Source organism: Hippopotamus amphibius, chromosome 5 (assembly GCF_030028045.1).
Source record: "Hippopotamus amphibius kiboko isolate mHipAmp2 chromosome 5, mHipAmp2.hap2, whole genome shotgun sequence".
In the NCBI taxonomy this organism is placed as follows: Eukaryota; Metazoa; Chordata; class Mammalia; order Artiodactyla; family Hippopotamidae; genus Hippopotamus; species Hippopotamus amphibius.
This window is the reverse complement of record NC_080190.1, coordinates 13,370,886-13,390,293: the sequence shown is the minus strand read 5'-3', so window position 1 is coordinate 13,390,293 and position 19,408 is coordinate 13,370,886. Positions and strand designations below refer to the sequence as shown.

Here is a 19,408-nt window from a genome sequence, read left to right as displayed (position 1 = left end):
GCAAAGGGTCAGCAAACAGGCCACTGTGGCAAGTGCTCAGCACGATATGAGTGCTGTCGGAGCACACTGGAGGGGCACCTAATCCAATACTGTGAATCCTGGAAGGCTTCCTGGGGAAAAGTGATTGATGTCCAAGTCATACCTGAAGCACAGGGAGGAGTTAGCCCAGAACAGAGGGAACAGCTGGTGGGAAGGCCTAGAGAAGAGAAAGCACAGCACATCCGAGGAACTGGATGCCCTCATGAGATAAAGGCTCCTGCCTGCCATGGCAAGGAACTTGGACTTGATCCTGATGTGCTGAGAAGCCATTTAAGGCTTTTAACAGGTGTGGTTTAGAAAAGCAGACTGGAGATGGATTGATGAGTGGTACCAGCAGGGGATGCTGTTGGACTGAGCTGTGGTGGTGGCAGTGGATGTGGAGGGGTGAGCTCTAGAGACTCAACACTGTTGGGCTGAGTCTGTTGAATGGGTGGGAGGAGGGGGAGTAAGGGTGATGCCAGTGATCCTGTCTGATGAAGCTGGTAAGCAGTTTCCTAAGATTGGGAGGGAAAGACAGCCCCAAGTGGACATCCAGATGGCAAAGTGCACGGAGCACCTGGAGGTGGGCCTGTCACTCAGGGGAGAGCAAGCGCCACAACAGACCTGCACAGAGGGCAGTGGCAGCATGACCAGCATTGGCGGGGGTGGGGGGGGAGGGCAAGGATGACAGCAGTCTTGGCAGTGGAAGGTGGGGTGGAAAACTTTGGCTACAAAGCGGTTTTTGTTTCTTCATGAGGCAGGTGACTCAAGCAGTTGAAATGCTACTGGGAAGGAGCAGAGAAGGGAGGCTGGAGCCAGAGGGGCAGTGGAGGCTGCAGAGCAAGGCCCTGAGGAAATAGGAAGGGTCGGGCTCAAGCCCAGGGCACAGCCGACCTTGCATGGAGGAGGGGAGGCTGGGCGTGGGTGGAGGGAGGTCGGCAGGTTTGGTGCCAGGAGGCCAATAGCCTTGGCTTTCACTGCGGAGGAAGAGACAGGGTCACTTGCCAGTGAGAAAGAAGGAGCTGGGTAACAGCTGGCAAAGATTTTAAGTAGCTGTCCAAATAGTATAAACTTAGAAGGGAAACACAATTGCTTTGGGGGTTGGAGGCCTTCACTGGCTCCCCACACGTGTACCTTGAGGTGGGCCATCAGTTTAATGCCTGTACCGTGGACATGGTGGGCCTTTCTCCTTAGTTTTCAAATACTCAACTTTAGACAAGTTTATTGGTAATTTCACAGTATCCTTTTATAGGCTGACAAACAAATAGGAAACTGAATCTTATATCGCGCATCCCTTCAGCAACCCCGTGTCAGACAGGACAGCCCCCATTTCTCTTCTTCCATCCAAGGTGGTTAATCCTAGGCATGACCAGCCTCTTGGCATGTGTAACTGGAAGCCATCATGTTGGCGCAGACACCTCTGAGGTTTCCAGGACACTTCTGGCAGGGTTGCCCAAACTGAAACCTTGAAGGAAGGTTTTCAGGCAGGTACCAAACAAATTCATCTAAAACTCACCCCTATACCCCTCTGTTATAGAAGAGTTCTGTTTCTTCTGTTGCAGACTGAATTTCCTTTTCAAGTTCACTGTACTGTATCTAAAAAACAAAGTTAAATTAATACTTATATTGTTTTCTTGCCTTAGAAACCAAGTTAAAAAAAGAAAAGAAAAAAACAGTTTCAGAAAGCATTTATTTCACAGTCTAACCTTTTCAGTGATGCCTAATCTACAGCAAAAAAACATTAACCTAACTTCTTAAAAACTTTCTTATGGAAAATTTCAAATATAAACAAATGTTGCAGCCCATATAATGTCTGAGGAGGTGCCCTGGGCAGGGGCCTGGCAGAATCCCTTTTAGCCTTGGGCTTTTTTCTGCAAACCACCCCAGGCAGAACAGGACCACCACTGAGCTACCTCATGCCTACCTTTCACCAACCAGGTATTCTGAAAGTCCAGCAAATGCCAAGACTTGCTTGGTGGGAATTGGGGGGCAGTGGTGACAGCAATAAGCATGTGAAATTTCAGCCAAGAAATGCTAGAAATCTGTATTCACTACATCAATAATGTCCTTGATACCAGCAACAAGCCTGTGATTGTCATCTGTCTAAGCTCAGAGACTTTAAGCAGATTGACCAGGGCCATGGAGGAGCTGGGAATCTGAGTCCAGGCAGTCTGACTCGTCAAGATCATAATATATCCTGGCCTATAGAACAGCAGCCACTAGCTGCACGTGAGCACTTGAAATTAAATTAAACTAGATTAAAAATTCAGTTCCTGGGACTTCCCTAGTGGCACAGTGGTTAAGAATCCACCTACCAGGGCTTCCTAGGTGGTGCAGTGGTTAAGAATCCGCCTGCCAATGCAGGGGACATGGGTTTGATCCCTGCGCCAGGAAGATCCCACATGCCACGGAGCAACTAAGCCCGTGTACCACAACTATTGAACCTGTGCTTTAGAGCCTGTGAGCCACAACTATTGAGCCCATGTGCTGCAGCTACTGAAGCCCACGCGCCTAGAGCCCATGCTCCGCAACAAGAGAAGCCACAGCAACGAGGAGCCCGCGCACCGCAACGAAGAGTAGCCCCTACTCACTGCAACTAAAAGAAAGCCCACACACAGCAAAAAAGACCCAACACAGCCAATTAAAAATAAATAAATAAAGAATTAGCCTACCAATGCAGGGGACAAGGGTTCAATCCCTGGTCCAGGAAGATCCCACATGCCATGGAGCAACTAAGCCCTAGCACCACAACTGCTGAGCCTTGTGCTACAACTACTGAAGCTTCCGTGCCTAGAGCCCATGCTCTGCAACAAGAGAATCCACAACAAGGAGAAGCCCATGCACCACAATGAAGAGTAGCCCCCAAGCCCGCTTGCCGCAGCTAGAGAAAGCCCGCACACAGCAACGCAGACCCACTGCAGCCAAACATTAAAAAAAAAAAATTAAGCTCCTCAGTCACACTAGCCAGGTTTCAAGTGCTTAAGATCTACATATGATGAGCAGCTACACACATTGGACAGCACAGATATAAAACATTTCTATCACTGCAGAAAGTTCCACTGGATGGAGGCACTGCTATAGTATATTATGTATGATTTACAATATCTCAAAGGTTTTTTTTTAATGTCCCAGAAAAATGCTTCGGATACAGTCAAGAAAAATAGAATCCAAAACTATACACGTGACCTGGGAGATGGGATTATGTACAAATGATGTTATTTTATTTTATACTTTTGTAAACTTTGAAGGTTTTTTCAGAGAATAATTTATTTCACTCTGATAATGAGAGGAAGAAAGAGTTCCTTTTTTTTTTTTTTTTGGAAGTTGAAGGGGAACACTTACCCGTCCAATCGGTGGGAATACACTAAAAGAAACTGGCACCATGAGTCCCATGACAAGGACAGTACAAGAAAGCTTTAGGGTCCACAGTGACGATGGACACTGCAGGAAAAACTGGGTCCTGTAAGAGACAAGATACCAGGGCTTTTTTTTAGAGGCCGGCCCTCTGCTCGGATGGCATCCAACTGTCTCGCCAACAGCCGCAGACCCAGCCTCAGTTCCCACTCACCCCACAAACAGGTGATACTAGCAGGGGCACCCACAGAGCGCTCACTGTGGGTCTGGCCCGGGTCAAGCACTTCACACGCATTTGCTCATGTGGTCCCCCTGTGACCCTATGAGGTTTGTGTTATCATCACTCCCTTCACACGAACAAGAGGATGCAGCCACGGACTTGATCAGTCCCTTGTTAAAAATCACCAAAATCTTCAAAGTGAGAGGTCAGATTCAAGAGCCTGTGCTCTCCCTAGGCTACACTGCCTCGGATGTGACATTCTGACCGTGACCTTTGAGAGTGTGGGAAGAAGATGCAAGAAGCCCAGCCTGGGAGTCAGAGACCTGGGGTCCTGGGATCCAACTGGGGCTCGGCTACTGACAGACCGTGTGGCTCTTGGGCAAGTTGAGTTCCCTTTCTGAGCCTTGAGCTTTTTCAGATGCAAAATGAAAGGGTTGAGTCAGAAAAGCCACCTCGGTCACTCCAGCTTGGACACCATCACGGCTGTGGATGACACGAGGTCCTTCCAGGTACCCAAGGCCCACTGGGAAACCAGGGCCATCTCTCCCACCAGGCAGCTGGTGCCACTGTGCAGGCCTCTGGGGACGAACCACAGGGCCCCACAGTTTTCCAGAAGCCCCCACTCTGAGGCCAGCCAGAGAGGTTCAGGGAGACTGGACCCAGCAAAAGTCCCCACACCCACCCAGCTGGATCAACCACAGAAAGTAATAATTGGTTCGGCCCAGGACACTGCTACTTCCTGAAATGCGCTCCTTGTGCGGTCCTAGCAGGGGCTTCCTAGCTCACCACCCAGACAGAGAAGACTGGTTCTGTACCCCACACGGGCCAATAGAATCCTTCCCTGGGAGTTTGTGAACTGAGTGGAAGACATTCCCTGTCCCCCCATCCCCCAGGGTTTGTTGTGGTTTTCTCCCTCATCAGGACACTGCGAGGCTATGAGCTGGGAGGTGGCTGCAGTCACGTCCCCCAACACAAAGAAGCCAGCGTGTGGCGGCAGAGAAGGAAGACGACACCCACGAAGAAGAGAGGACCGTCCTGCATGAGAGCTCCTGATCAGATGCTGCAGGCTATGCACCCTGCCCGTACCCCGTATCTATATCAACGCATCTCCCTTCTGCCCTAAACTACTCACTGCAAGTGGGGCCTCTCATACTGGCTGACCCCAGGCTCCCCTCCTAACAGGCCACGTCCCGCTTCTCAAAAGGGATGCTAGTCAACTGATTCTGGGCCGCTTAAGCTAATTTAACCCATGCTTGGAATGAAGGGGGAAGAGAGGCTTGAGTAATACTCATAGCATATCCGAGTTGGGAGAACCCGCAAATCATCCAAACTCATCATTCTAGAAGCGAAGAATCGAGCCTCAGCAGGTGTCGGGACACGCCCAAGGAGCAGATGTAAGTGAGGACAGGGCTTGGGTGAGGTTCCGGGTTTGTTGGAATGTGCACATCAGGATTTCCACACCTGCTCTAAATCAACCCTACTGTCTTAACTGTGATGAGGAGTGTTTAGAAGGAAGATTCCTAAAACAACTTCTTTCCACCCCTCCCACCAGGTTCAGTATTTGACAAGTTTTATATGATTTTGATTGTCAAAATGTTTATTCCTACCCAGGGAGATGAGCGTACCTCCTACCTTTTAAAAAAGTATGAGAAGACTTCAGGGATAAAAGCTGAGGTCCCAAACAGCACAATTCTGGATGTCGCTGTATCTTTAACAGCCTAGTGGAAATGAAAAGAAAGCAGCTTAGCACGTGGAGTGAGATGTTTTCCAGGGATCTTTCAACTCATGACAGAGGCCGGCAAATAGCAACTCTCCCTTCTCTCTTAGAAAAATAATGTGCGTGCAAAGAGGTGGAGGCAGTGCCTGAGGTGCACATGTACAGAAGATGCTTGGGGTTGGTGCCAGGAGTAACCGGAGACAGGATTTACCTCCCCTGACTCCACAACGGTCTCCATCACTCCCACCAACCACCCCAAATAAAGTACTAAGTACAAGCAAAGGCAGCTTAGAGACAAATCCTTACTTAGAACCAAATGGCAGTCCCTTTGGTGGAAATGCTGAATTTGCCACTGAGGACCATTCCATGTGTTTCTTTCAGTCCAGGACTCTGCCACTGGCCTTCCTCTCCTGAACAGGCCCCCCAGTTATTCCCACCCCTTCCAACGGAGGAAGCCCAGCTCCAAGTGCACTGGTGTGGCATCACACCCACGTGTAACATGCATGAGTCTACCTGTATGCACCCATCTTGTGCTTGTGTAATTAACAGTGTGCTATAAAATTTTATTTCGCATAAACATGTATGTATATCTTCTACCATACTGTCATCTTTTCTATAATATGTTACTCCCTATATTGAACCTTTAAACATATAATTGACTGTTATGGGTTATATGCACAGAATCATGTGTACTCAAGGGCAACGTCAGAGACTTCCATGGGAAGTTTTGACTATAGATGACACTTGCGTGCGAACTTCAGAACCCAAGCCCTGGATAAGATACAACTCCACACGCAGCACTGCTCAGCGCAAGATGGACAGGCACTCTCCCCGCCATTCCCTCCCCTCAACTCTGTTACGTGCACATCCGGCCTCCCATGACCCCATGGCCCCGTGACTCTGGGGCTACAGCCTGCTGCCCGGGCTCCGCTACTGTGCCCGGCACGCCTGTTCTCTGCTTAGGACACGAATGCTCAGCTCATCTGATCCTCTGTGGGCGTGTCCTTCCCCCATGAGAACAGAGGGCGCCAGGGAGGGTGGCTTTGAAAATAAACTTTCAGGAATACAAGATCAAGTCGCTTGACTCCAGGAAGAGAAAAGTGGCTGCTGAGCACGGTGTTTTGGCGTCAGTGGGGCGAGGCCAGCCTCTCTCCGTTTGTCTCACGTGGGAGAGAAGACATTCCAAACGAGACACCGGTCATGAGGAGACACTGTGAGACGTGTGACAGCTTGCAACTGAGTAGCAGACAAGGCCGGCAAAGGAAAACACCATGGACTAGGCTCCTGAAACCTGATCAAAGGTGCCCTATTACAATCAGATATTGCTGGTTACGCAGTTTCTGAAATTTTAGCCAAAGAAAATAAACCTTCCGGTGACAGGGAAGCGATAAAAGAATGCTTATGATTACGCACGGTGGCAGACAGTTTATTCTTAAGAGAAAGATAAACATTTTTAAAAAGCAGACCATCAAACCCTTCTTTTACCCTAAATCGGCCTTCATGCAAAAAAGGAAGTTTCTCTCAATGAGATGGGCTAGATAAGTGGGTGGTTAGCAGGGCCTGAGGCTGCCTCCCCGCCCCCAGCCGCTGGAGAGAAGGGATGCTGACGGGTGAGGGGGTGGGTCTCTAGAGCCCAGCACAGCACCTAGCGGGCAGGAGGTGCTGAGGAACAACTTGTGGATTAAACATTTGCTCTCACTCTTCTCTCCAGCTGTGTGAACAGTTCACAACAATACCCACACCCTGCACTTAAATCTGAGTTGAAGAGAAATGCAAACATACATCCACACGAAGAGTCGTACATAAACGGTCAGAGCGGAATCATGTGTAACAGCCAGAAACTGGACATCATGCAAATGTCCATCGCTGCAGAGCAGACAAGCAAAACGTGGTACAGCCACACAGCGGAGCACTGCTCAGCAATACAAAGCCACACGCTACCGATGCGTTCAAAGATGGATGGACCTCAAAATTCAGAGGCCAGGCACAAAAATATTGAGCGACGTACTTGGATGAGACTTCTAGAAAAGATAAAACTACGAAGATATAAAGCACATCAGTGCTTCCTCGGGGCTGGGGGTGGGAGGGGGAGCGACTGTACACGGCCACACGAGAAAGTTTTAGGGTGATGGAAACGCTCTAAAATTGGACTGTGGGGATGGCTGCACAACTGCTTGAACTCACTAAAATTCATCAAACGACGCTCTTACAGGAAATTTTATAGTATGTAAATGTCTCCTCAATAAAGTTGTTAACAAATGTCTCTTTAGGGTGGATTCTCAAGCATAGAACCTGCATTTCAAAAACAAGGTATTTTATTTCTGGCCCCACCTGTGACCCATCTTAGGGGTCAACTTGGCTGGGCTGTAGTTCCCAGTTATTTAATCAAACACAACTGAGGTGTTGCTCTGGGGGTGTTTTGTAGATGTGGTTAACATCTTCAATGACTTGACTTTAAGCAAAGGAGACTGACTACCCTCCATAGGGTGGATGGACCTCATCCAGTCAGTTGGAAAGCTTTCAGAGCAAAATCTGAGGTTTCACAAAGAAGAAATTCTGCCTCAAGACCTCCGCATCAGCTCCTGAGTTTCCTGGTGTGACAGTTTCCAGGCAGCCTGCAGGCCTGCCCTACACATTCCTGGTGTGACAATTATGTGAGCCAGTTATTTAAAACAAATCTCTTAATATATATATGTAGATGATAGATAGGCAGATATACTATTGGTTCTGTTTCTCTGGAGAACCCAGACTAATGCACCACCTTTTAAACATCAGGGTGTAACATGTAAACTGTCTCTCTCAGCATCATGAGAAAAGACAAATAAGAAAAGGCTGAAGGGAGGGACTTCCCTGGTGGTGCAGTGGTTAAGAATCCGCCTGCCAATGCAGGGGACATGAGTTCAATCCTTGGTCCAGGAAGACTCCACATGCTGTGGAGCAACTAAGCCTGTGCACCACAACTACTGATCCTGCTTTCTACAGCCCGTGAGCCACAGCTACTGAGGCCCATGGGGCTAGAGCCTGTGCTCTGCAACAAGAGAAGCCATGGCAATGAGAAGCCCACGCATCACAACAAAGAGTAGCCCCTGAGCGCCACAACTAGAGACAGCCCACGCACAGCAACAAAGACCCAACACAGCCAAAAATAATTAATTAATTAAAAAAAAAAAAAAAGGTTGAAGGGAGACGTAAATTTGTTACCAGCTCTCAAACAGACAATTCAATTCTTTGTCCAAAAGGCAAGCAGCTTACAGCTCCATCACGTGCATCCCCCTACCTTTGTCCCAGCTTTTCTGGAATAGCCTATGACATTGCCTTCCTTGTCCATGACCTCAATGCCTCTCATGGGCTCCAAACTTCGGGATGCAATCACATTCATTCCACTGAGTTGGGCTGTGGATATAAAGAAAAAAACACACAACAGAAGGATGAGTGTTGGTCCAATGAAGCAATATCTTTTTGAGCCTCAAGCCTCTTTCTTTGATGGCGGCACTTCCTGGGTGGTCACATGACATGTACTGGCCCAACCAAGCTCTCATCTGGGCTTTGGCATAGGGTTGGAACTGCTGGCCTCTTAGTCTTGGAGCCTGAATAAACCCAGTACCAGGTTCCGACACCCCGGACAGGATTCCCAGAGAAACCCCAGGGTCCTTGAAATATGCCTGCCTGCTTTGCTGAAGCTGGTTTTGTTTTGTTTTAATGTTTTTTTGGCCAGCCCTGCAGCATGTGGGATTTTAGTTCCCTGACCGGGGATAAAACCCGTGCCCCTTGCACTGGGAGCACAGAATCTTAACTGCTGGACCTCCAGGGAAGTCCCTGCTGAAGCTGGTTTGACCAAGTTTCTGTAACATAATTTCCCAAATTTTACCACTGACATAATTCTGCCAATTCTTAAGCTGCTATGATTCCCAAACCCAAATGTGGAGCGTGAACTAGTGAACTTGCAGGCAGGCAAACTTAAAAGCAGTTGGTTAATATCTTTGTCACTCCCTTGGAGTCAGACCACTGGGTTAGAATCCCCTAGACCACCACTTCCTCCCAGTGTAACCCTAGAAAAGTTCCCTAACCTCCCCTTGCCTCATTCTTCTCATCTCAGTCTCCTCATTACCTACCCCTAAGTTGTTGTCAAAATTAAAAGAAATAGGGCTTCCCTGGTGCCACAGTGGTAAAGAATCTGCCTGCCAATGAAGGGGACACAGGTTTGATCCCTGGTCTGGAAAGATCCCACATGCAGAGAAGCAACTAAGCCCTTGCACCGCAACTACTGAGACTGTGCTCTAGAGCCCGAGAGCCACAACTACTGAGCCACATGCCACAACTACAGAAGTCCACGCACCTGGAGCCCATGCTCTGCAATAAGAAAAGTCACCGCAATGAGAAGCCTGCACACTGCAACAAAGAGTAGCCCCAGCTCTCCGCAACTAGAAAAAGCCCATACACAGCAACAAAGACCCAATGTAGCCAATAAATTAATTACTTGATTTTTAAAAATTAAATGAAATAATACATGGACAGGGCTTGTACAGAGTCTTTCAAATGTAATTTGTGTTTCCAGGTCTGTGTTCATCCTTTGGCAACTAAAGAGGTATCTACAGAGAAAGTGTCGCCTCTCAAACCAAAGCCCTAATTTGGGGCCTGGAGGCACCGGCAAGATGCAAAGGGCGGCTCTCATCAGCCACAGTGTGGCCCAGGGACCTGGGTGTCCCTGAAGATGGAGGAAGGCTCCCTGCTTACCAAGAATGACGACAGGAATGACGTTTCTGCTCAAAACACTATTCAGTGAAAACTTTACTTGGAGCAAACGAGGGAATAACTACAAAATAAGAGAGAAAAATCATTAATGCACGGGACCAGCAGAGAGCTAGTGTCGACTTAGTTCCTATTACAGGTCAGACCCCTGCAAGTGCTCTCCATGTATTTCTTGTTTTAATTCCTACAGCACTGAAGTGTTCTCCCTGATCATCAGAGAAGCACTCGGAGACAGAGAGGCTACAGAATTTGTCCAGAGTCACTAAGCTGTTAAGGATTTGAGCCAAGATGTAAACCCAGGCTTACCGGACACTGAAGTCTACATTTTCACCCATTACAGTGACCTGACATCTAAAGCAATACACAATTTGTGTAACATGTTTATAAACATGAACTAAATTTTTTTTTTTTTTGGCTGTGCCACAGGGCATGTGGGATCTTAGTTCCCTGACCAGGGACTGAACCCACACCCCCTGCAGTAGAAGCATGGAGTCTTAACCACTGGACCACCAGGGAAGTCCCCTGATTAATTTTTTTTTTAAAGATAACAGTACTGAGTCCATGCCTAGAAACGGGGAAAAAAATCACATAATTTTGGGGTGATATGATTACAGGTGACTTTAATTTTCTTCTTTTTTTTAAATTGGAAAGTTGAACTGCACAAAGAAGACTGGTGCCCCAGGGAGCTCCAAAGCTGGGCCAGGACTTCGGACTTGTACTTTTCTTTCTGTCTTAATCATACTTTCTAAATTAAGTTAGAACATAAAATTTTGATTCTGAGGAATAAAAAAGATTCAACAGATTTTTAAAATACATACTCCAAAAAAGGTGGAAGAAGTGATCACTCCTGCCCCTAGTAACATACTCTCATGGGGGCGACAATCCTAGGAAAAAACAGTTCATATTTAACAAATACCATAGTTTTACCCAGGAAAGATCATTAAAACGAACACACAAAATCCCCAAAAGAAATAATATGAAATTGCACACCCTCTCGGCTGCATACTACTCACGTAACTTGCATTTCCATTAACGATGCTGAAGACTGTACTGTAGGTGTAGAAGGAAGCCTGCAGGAAGACAGAGGCTGGTCTTATTTTGGTTTCAAGCATGACAAAATTCAACAATTATGAAATACAAAGAATGTCTACCTGAGGTAAAATCATGGACTTTAGACTTTTTACTGGCAGCATTGACAGAAATACCTGTAAAGAAAATAAAGCAGATACAGACTACTATATATAAAACAGATAACAACAAGGACAGGGACTAGTAGCACATGGAGCTAGACTCAACAGTAGCACAGGGACCTAGATTCAATATCCTGTAATAACCTATAATGGAAAAGAATCTGAAAAAATATATATATATAAACCTGAATCACTTTGCTGTAACCATGAAACATTGTAAATCAACTATACTTCAATTTTAAAAAATTAAAAAAAAAAGTGGAATTTTGAGTATCTGGAGGGAAGGAGGGCTTGTGGAGCAAAGCAATTCCCCAGGGAGATGCAGAACTGAGCCCCCAAGAGTGGGGCGAGGAGAGGAAGGTGCGGATACCAGGGCCTAGTGGGCAGTGGACAGGCGGTGTTGGATGGGCACCCGGGCGCCTCACAGTGGTCCCCGTCTCCAGACACGCAATCGAGCAGGGCAGCTGAGAGGCAACACTTGCAGGGGTGGAGGGATGCTGTCACTTGCTGAGAGCACTTCATGAGAGCCAAGGTGGACGGCCTCACTGGGGGCAATTCCGGGTCCTGGGGGAGGGTCTGCATGATGGGGAGGGCTTGCGGAGAGAAGGGGACAGCCAGTGACATGGGCTTGTGTCTTAACTCATCCGTCTCCTCCATAGTGCTTTGCACGTGGTAGGTATTCAAAGAAAGGATTACCTTGTGATTCTGTGGACCCTCAAGAGGCCCTGGTACCCGGGGGATGAGTTGGGGTGGGGTGGGGAGTCCTAACCATGTATCAGGCAGACACAGGACAGGGGTCCAGAGCTGAGGGACGGCAGCCGCTGAGCTCAGCAGATGAGCGGACACCTTCCTAAACCCCCGGCTGCACAGCGGAGAGCAGCGGCTTACTCACCAAGGGCGCCGTGAAAGGCAGGAAGGCTGGCGAAAAAGAGAAGAGGGTCAGCGACAGCAGACAGAGGGGAAAACCGCCCACCCAAAAACCTTCTCAGCCCGACTGAAGGCATGGACATCAAAGGATATGTTTTATGCGTTCTTTTTTTTTTCTTTTTTCCTAATAAAAGGAAAAACTATGTGCATCTGGCAAAACTGTAAATCAGCACAGCAGAGGAAGACCGACCAGGCTCTCTTTCACTGCAGCTAAGTGGTCACTTGTTTCAAGTCCTTGTTCACCCTTCCGCATGAATTCAATATGTCTGTGACACTGTGACTTACAATAAGACATGTATATTTGCTCTTCATCCCTGTTCCTGGCACGCAAATCCCCAAACCCTTGAAATTTCCTAAGTGAGAAGGGTGATAAAGGTGAAAAGAGCAGCTCTTATTCTTCATAACAAGCCCCTTCCAATCACACCTGAGATAATGTCAACGCAGCAACTCTGGGAAAGCACCTAAGGTGGGGGATGGTTGCCAGGGCAACCAACCACTTGACTAAAGGGAGGCAAGGGTTTCTAAAGGTTACAAACCACTTGTGAAAATTAGAATCAACTCACCTGCAGGTCGAAAAGGACCAGGGATCAGCTTGCCACTGTCAGGATGCACTGTTGACTTCAGAGGGGTAAACACAAAGCTGAGTCTGATGTTTGGTTTTTTAATTTTAGACTAAAAATTAGGACGGGGGTGAAACTTACGAGGCTCCTCTTCCAAGCTTCTTGTATCTAAAAAGCGAAAAAACAAGCAGTAGCTTTTACAGCTGGCTTGGCAGCCAAAATATCTCTTCTCTACTCTCACTTCTGGTGCCACCTTTGCTCCACCTTTCGGAGAGTGGAGGGCAAACTGTTCTCTACTACATGGACCGAACGAATCAAATGAACCAAACAAGTGAACAAACAAATGTACTAACAAGAAGGAAAGAGAAGATCTACATGAAAATGATCAAAACGTTAAAAAGCCCCAAGTCTCTGACCTAGGAGAGGCCAACATGTATCTTGCCCGCGGGTGAGTTCCTGAATGCAGTCAGCCTCCCCTGGCTCAGAGCAGAGCGGGCTGTCTGCAGACCACGCCACTAGCCAAGTCACTTGTAACAGTGCCAGGCTGTGAGCTCAGAGGTCTCAAGTTCTTAGGAAAGCCAAATTAAATATGTGAGCTTTCCGCAGGCTTCCTCGAGGGACTGATGTTTGTGGGCTCCAGAAAGTCCCGTACACTGCAAGGTGGATAACAAACACTCGGTTTGAGTCTTTGGGCAGGACGGTAACCCCGCCCGCTCCGGAACACGGTGTCTAATAGGAAGTAGGTTCTGACTTCGGAGGCCTGCCTGAATTCTGGAATTTGCCATGGGGCTCCAGGAATCAGCTACAGAGAATCCTCACAACAGATAATGCAACTGCAAATATCTGTTGCACAGGAGGAACCCTATGCTTTTTCTCCTCAATACTAGTTCCTAACACTAGTAACTAACATTAATCTGGTTTTAGAGAAGGAATCCTACCTACATTTAAAAAGTTAACCCAACTGGCCAGTGTTTACAGGGACAAAATCCCACCTAATTTCAGACCATGCAAGCAGAATCACCTGAAGACAACCACACCCAGCCTTGAGCCAGGCACACCTGGGAACAAGAGACATACCCTTTTGTCCTCCAAGTCACCTCTGGATGCATCCTCATTTGCTAACAATAGCTGCCTTGATTCTTCTATTTTTTCCTATAATCAGATATAAGGAAATCAAGCAATGATTTCAACACTGTTCAGATTTACCCACAGATTTAGGATGCACATGCTCACTCACACCTGATTTTAATTCAATGTGGAGCCAAGGCTCTGTACCGCCTGAGTTTCCATTAGATAGTCCCGTATATCATTCAGATTCAGACCACCTAGCTTCTCAGCACCAGCAGCTTACCCCACTGGAGCTGCCACCTGCGCACCGACCCCCCCCCCCCCCCGGTTCCTCTCCAACTGTCACCATCCTCCTGGCTACACAGGTCAGAAACCTGCAAGTCCCTTCTCTCTCATACCCACATCTAATCAGTTCAGTTTTATCTTCTCTCTTGTGTTTTACTTAATCTGAGAAAAAAATATTAACACAGAAAATACAAAGAATGATTACATACGCATAATCCCCTCACCCAGAATTTACAACTGTGAACATTTGGTTACATTTGCTTCTAATTTATTTTTTTCCCAAAAAGATCCATCACTTCCAGTCTCAATTTCCTCCCCATTCTATCAGAGGTAACCACTATTATGAATTCAAGGTATAAACTTCCAATCCATTGTTTATATCTGTACATGCATGAAGACATGTATCCATAAACAAATATGTAGTTTTGGTTTTTTATGTTGTAATTTGCATAAATGCTGTCCTATATGCATCTTGCTTTACAAAACATCATGGATACCATGTTTTTCCATTTAACATCACACATCGTATGTTTCCACTTCATATCACGGATTGATCACCAGATCATTATTTTTAACAGCTAATCAGTATTCCACCGCATGAATATACTACATTGTATTTATTTCCCTACCGATGTGCATTCCACTTGTTCCTTGTTTTTCTCTATTACAGACAAGACTATATGGAACACCTGAGCACAAGGATGGGCGCGTCCCTGTGGATCTGATGCTGACCCTGCTGGTGACAGGGTCTCTCCTCCTCTTCATCCCTCAGCCACACCTGGTTCAAACTCTCATCTTTCACTCGGACAGCTGAGCCATCCATCCCCTGAACTACTCACCGTCTGGTCCCCTCTGGTTACGCGCCACATGGCTAGGTACAAACCCCTCTTGTCTGAACGACACACAAGGACCTTCAGGAACTGCCTGGTTCGCCTGAATTAAAAGCCCCAGGAGGACTTCTCTGGTGGTCCAGAGGGTAAGACTCTGCGCTTCCACTGCAGAGGACACGGGTTTAATCCCTGGTCAGGGAACTAAGATCCCGCATGCCTCAAAGCGCAGCAAAAAGAAATAAAAAATTTAAAAAAACCCAGTAACTGGGTGACCTGGCTCCTGCCCTCTCTGTCCACCCCCCCTCCCTTTGCTTACAGTCCGTTCTTCCTAACATTTCCTCCCTAGCCCTCCCTCCCTCCCTGCCTTCTCTAAACAACCTCCCCCAATTCTCTGCTACACCTTGCCCTTAGAGCCCTAGGTCAAGGTCTGTGACTAGCTTTGCCAGTCTGTCCTCCATTACCAGGGAGGTTTGTTTTGATCCCCTTTGAAAACCACGAGCACCTGGCCCAGGCTTGTTACTACCTGTTAAATAGATGTCCGCTGTTACGTACCACCCTTCCAATCCAACAAGCTCATTTGCAAGGAATAAAAACATCAATAATATATATGGATTCTGTTATTTCAATTGCTTTCAAAAGGGACTGTGACAGTCTTCACGTTTCAGAATAAAGTGTGAAATTCACTATCTCTGAAAACAAGAAAATACTTACAAGTGAAACGACCAAATTTGTAGGATCCAATAATTCTGTCCACTGAAGAAATCTTTGAATAAAAGACTTAAGAAGGGCAAGAGCACCAGAGAGGTTAACAGCAGCAGAAAAACAAAGATACATGGTAATAACGTCAACATTATTTCTGAGACCCTAATAGGGCCTTCTTCTTGCAGCATCTCCTGGAATCCTCACAACGCCCCCGTCTTAAAGGTGAGGAAACTGAGGCTTCAAAGGGCTCATGAATGGACTCAATGAAACCCAACCAGGAAACGACCCAATGGCCTGTGGTCTTAACCACTCCAGTATCAAAGCGGTGTTGAGGTTCTAGCCCAGACTTTGGGGTCAAATGGGCCTATGTTCACACCCCACATATGACCTTGAAGCACTACCTAGAAAGGTCTCAGAATCTGTTTCTTCACCCTCCCGGGGTGGTTACAAGGCTTAACTTCTGTCATAAAGAACTGCCACCCCAGTGAGGGCTCAATAAACACAGTTCACACATGGAGAAAGCAGACATGGTTTGCTCCCCAAAAGTCCCCGAACTCTGCAGTGGTTCCGGCTTTGAGGCTTGGCTCTGCCAGAACAACTTGAGTTCCCTGTCCTTCCTCAACGTCCCCACCTGAGAGAACCAGGTCAGGCTCTATTTTAGGTAAAGGCTGAAAGAGAACACTCTAGAACTGTGCTGTCCAATCAGCCACATGTGGCCAGGCCAAACTGAGATGTGCTGTATGTGTAAAAACACACACGGGATTTCAAATACTTTCTACAGAAAAGAATGTAAAATATCTCATTCACAACTTTTTATATCGATCGCGTGTTGAAATGTTAACATTTTGTATCTATTGGGCTAAATGAAATACATTATTAAAATTTAAATTTAAAAAGCCAAGTTTTTTAATGTGGCTCCTAGAAAATGTGGAATTACCTACGTGGCTCCCCTCCCATTTCTATTGGACAGCGCCGCGCGGCCACTGCCTGGAGGCGGGGCCCGGGGTACCCTTAGGCGGCCGCGTCTTTCCGCAGCCCCAAGTCTCACAGTTTGGTGGCTGAGCCTACAGACGCGGGGAAGCTGGGGTCTCCTGGGAGGGCCTGTTCTTCTCCAACCTGATGCTCAGCAGCAGCTTAGGTAGCAGACCCCTGAGTGGTAGGGAGTGACTCCTCAGTTCGTGCGATCTGCAGGGTGACACTGTGCGACCCTCCCTAACCAGGCCTGGGGCAGAGGCGGCGCACGGGAACCCCCAAGGCCGTCGGCATCCGGCAAGCCTGGGTTTCCCTTCGTCCCGGGCCGGGGTCTGAGATGGGAAGGCGGGTGCTGCGACCACGTGGCCTTCCCAAGGTCACCGAGGCCAGCGGCGACTCCACGCCGCGCGGCCCACGCCCTCCCCGCCCCCAGCCGCGCGGGCCCGGGCCGTACTTGGCATTCGGCGATCCAGAAGCGCACATTGGGCTCCATGCGGGCGGCGCCGCCGCCGGGAGCCGCCCGGCCCCCCGCGCTTCCTCCTCCACTGGGTCCTCGTCCTGGGACGGACGAGCTGCCAGGAAAGGCCGCGGCCTCCGGGCCCGGCGCGGAGGAGGAGCCGAGCGGCGAGCCCCGCCCAGGGCGCGCGCCTGCCCTGTCCCCGCTCCCGGGGCCCGCGCGCCCGCCGCTCGGCGTCACCACGCGTCAACCCCGCGGCCCCGGGCGCCCGCTGTTGCCGTGAGCCCACCACTCCCACAGGTCAAGGTCTCCCCGCCTTGCGCCGCCCTTTCGGGTAGCCTGGTCGCCTCCAGGCCTAGAGGAGTCACCTATGGAACCCCCAGATCGCGGGACCTACAGCGAAGACCCGATCAGGGGGCGCGTGGCGCCCTCCACAGCCTCACCCTGCCCTCCTGCAGCATCTAACCCCCGAGCACAGGCTTTTGGATATCACCCTCCAAAATCCCTTCGACTGCACCTGAAGTTCAGCGTACACGGGGTCGGGGAGAGTCAGAACCCGTTACGTAATTTGCGCGTCTCGATGAAAAATGAAAATGTGACGTCTCTTATTAAAAAAAAATTGGGAATTTTCAAAAGTCGTTATCAGAGCATTAATCCAAGCCCCCCGGGCCCTTCTAGCTTAAGTGTGGGGCCCTGCCTCCAGCCCAGGAAGCTAGCCCTGCTTGCAGCGCGCGCTCTCTCTGCCCAAGGGTTTTCCCCCAGCTCTAGGGAAATCCAGTTCCCTCTGGATACCAGATCAGGAAGGGACCACTTGCACAGAAAAACGTGCCTTTCTTCCGCCTTCCACCCCTTTCCCAGCACTGGGGTGGGTGGGGGTTATGGGCGTTTGTGGAAGACAGTGTGGATGTTTAGGGTGTTCAGAGGGCTCCTCAGAAGTCCTAGGTTGGGGACCCAGCACCGTTCATTACTTGCTTGTGTGACCCCGGTCTCCAAGCCTACTTTCTCTTCTGTAAAATGATGACAGTAATTATACCTATTTTGTTTTCGTCGTCGATCCAATGAGATAAAGCATGTAAAGCCCCAACGGGGCTGGGTGCATAAGAAGTGCTCAGTCTGGACCACTTACAGGCAGCTGACCTTTGCCCTCCCTTGCTTTTGCCTTCCCCTCCAGGAAGGTGAAACCAGCTCATGGTTTTCTTCAGGCCCACCGGGCCTCTCAGCTCCCACTTTTGCTCAGCTCACTTGGCTCACTTTTTCACAGCCTTAAAGACTTCATCTCCTCCTCCAGGAAGACTTCCTTGGTGCCCATAGCTGGGTAAGGTGCCCCCTCCTCACTGTTCCCCTGTGTTCTATGCCCCAATGCATCTATTGTACCACAGTATTTAGCACACCTGTATTATCCCACTGGATCTACCCACAAGTATGTCACAAATCCAGCCCAGCTGACCTGCTTCCCTCTCTGGACTCTTACTGTCTAGTCTTAATAAAGGAGCCAGAGTGATCCTCTTAGAATAAATTGATGTAACTCTTCTCAAAACATTCCTGACATTTCCCATCCCAGAATAGAATCCAAAATCCTCAGCTTGCCCATAAAAGCACTCTGGACTCCCCATTCCCATGCTCCTTCTTCATGGCTCCAGACACATGGCCCTTCAATTCTTCACCCACCCCAAGTCCCCTCTTGCCTCTGGTCCTTTGCACCTGCCACGCCCTTTGCCTAGTACCTTCTTAAACTCCCAACTCCCTCACCTTCTATGTTTTATCTCATTTGATCATCAAAACCCTAAGATAGGTGCAATTACAGTCCTTATTTTACAGAAGAGAAAACATGTGGAAAGACTGACTCCCTGAACCCCTATTAGAACGCCTGCAACTCTCTGCTCTAGCCCCTTGCTCCATTTATTGTCCTTCCAAACATCCTATGTGTGTGTGTGTGTGTGTGTGTGTGTATATATATATATTTTTTTTTTTTTTTGGCATGTGGTATCTTAGTTCCCTGATCAGGGATCGAACCCACACCCCCCACAGTGGAAGCATGGAGTCTTAACCACTGGATTGCCAAGGAGGTTCCCCTATGTATTTTTATTATGTTTATTCCTTCCAGAATGTAAGTGCATAAAGGAAGGGGTGTGTAGTACCTAGCATGTGGTAGGCACTCTGGATTTATTAAAATGAATAAATGCTTCCATATGGCTTTTGCCCCCTAAACTAAGTTCCTTGGATATGGAGCCAGCAACTTACTCATCTTTGTAGCCACTGAGTTAAATGTTCAATAAATGTTTGTTGATATAATCAGAGAAGGAAAACTAGAGCCCCACAACAGAAGCTGATCCAAGAATTAATGGCGTTAAAAAGGCAA

General features: G+C 48.2%; 1 protein-coding gene across 1 annotated transcript; it reads right to left on the bottom strand.

Annotated features, from left to right (window-relative positions):
- Window positions 1-970: 970 nt before the first annotated feature.
- Window positions 971-17,213, bottom strand: SFXN4 (sideroflexin 4). The gene is made up of 14 exons (XM_057736505.1): window positions 17,047-17,213; window positions 15,630-15,695; window positions 13,813-13,887; window positions 12,877-12,903; window positions 12,739-12,793; window positions 12,141-12,166; window positions 11,210-11,263; window positions 11,072-11,128; window positions 10,877-10,942; window positions 10,044-10,122; window positions 8,587-8,702; window positions 5,225-5,310; window positions 3,361-3,478; window positions 971-1,614 (listed from the first exon to the last, which is right to left on the bottom strand). The coding sequence occupies exons 1-14, from the start codon at window positions 17,083-17,085 to the stop codon at window positions 1,537-1,539; spliced, it is 942 nt and encodes a 313-aa protein (XP_057592488.1). The 5' UTR covers window positions 17,086-17,213; the 3' UTR covers window positions 971-1,536.
- Between the last annotated feature and the right edge of the window lie 2,195 nt (window positions 17,214-19,408).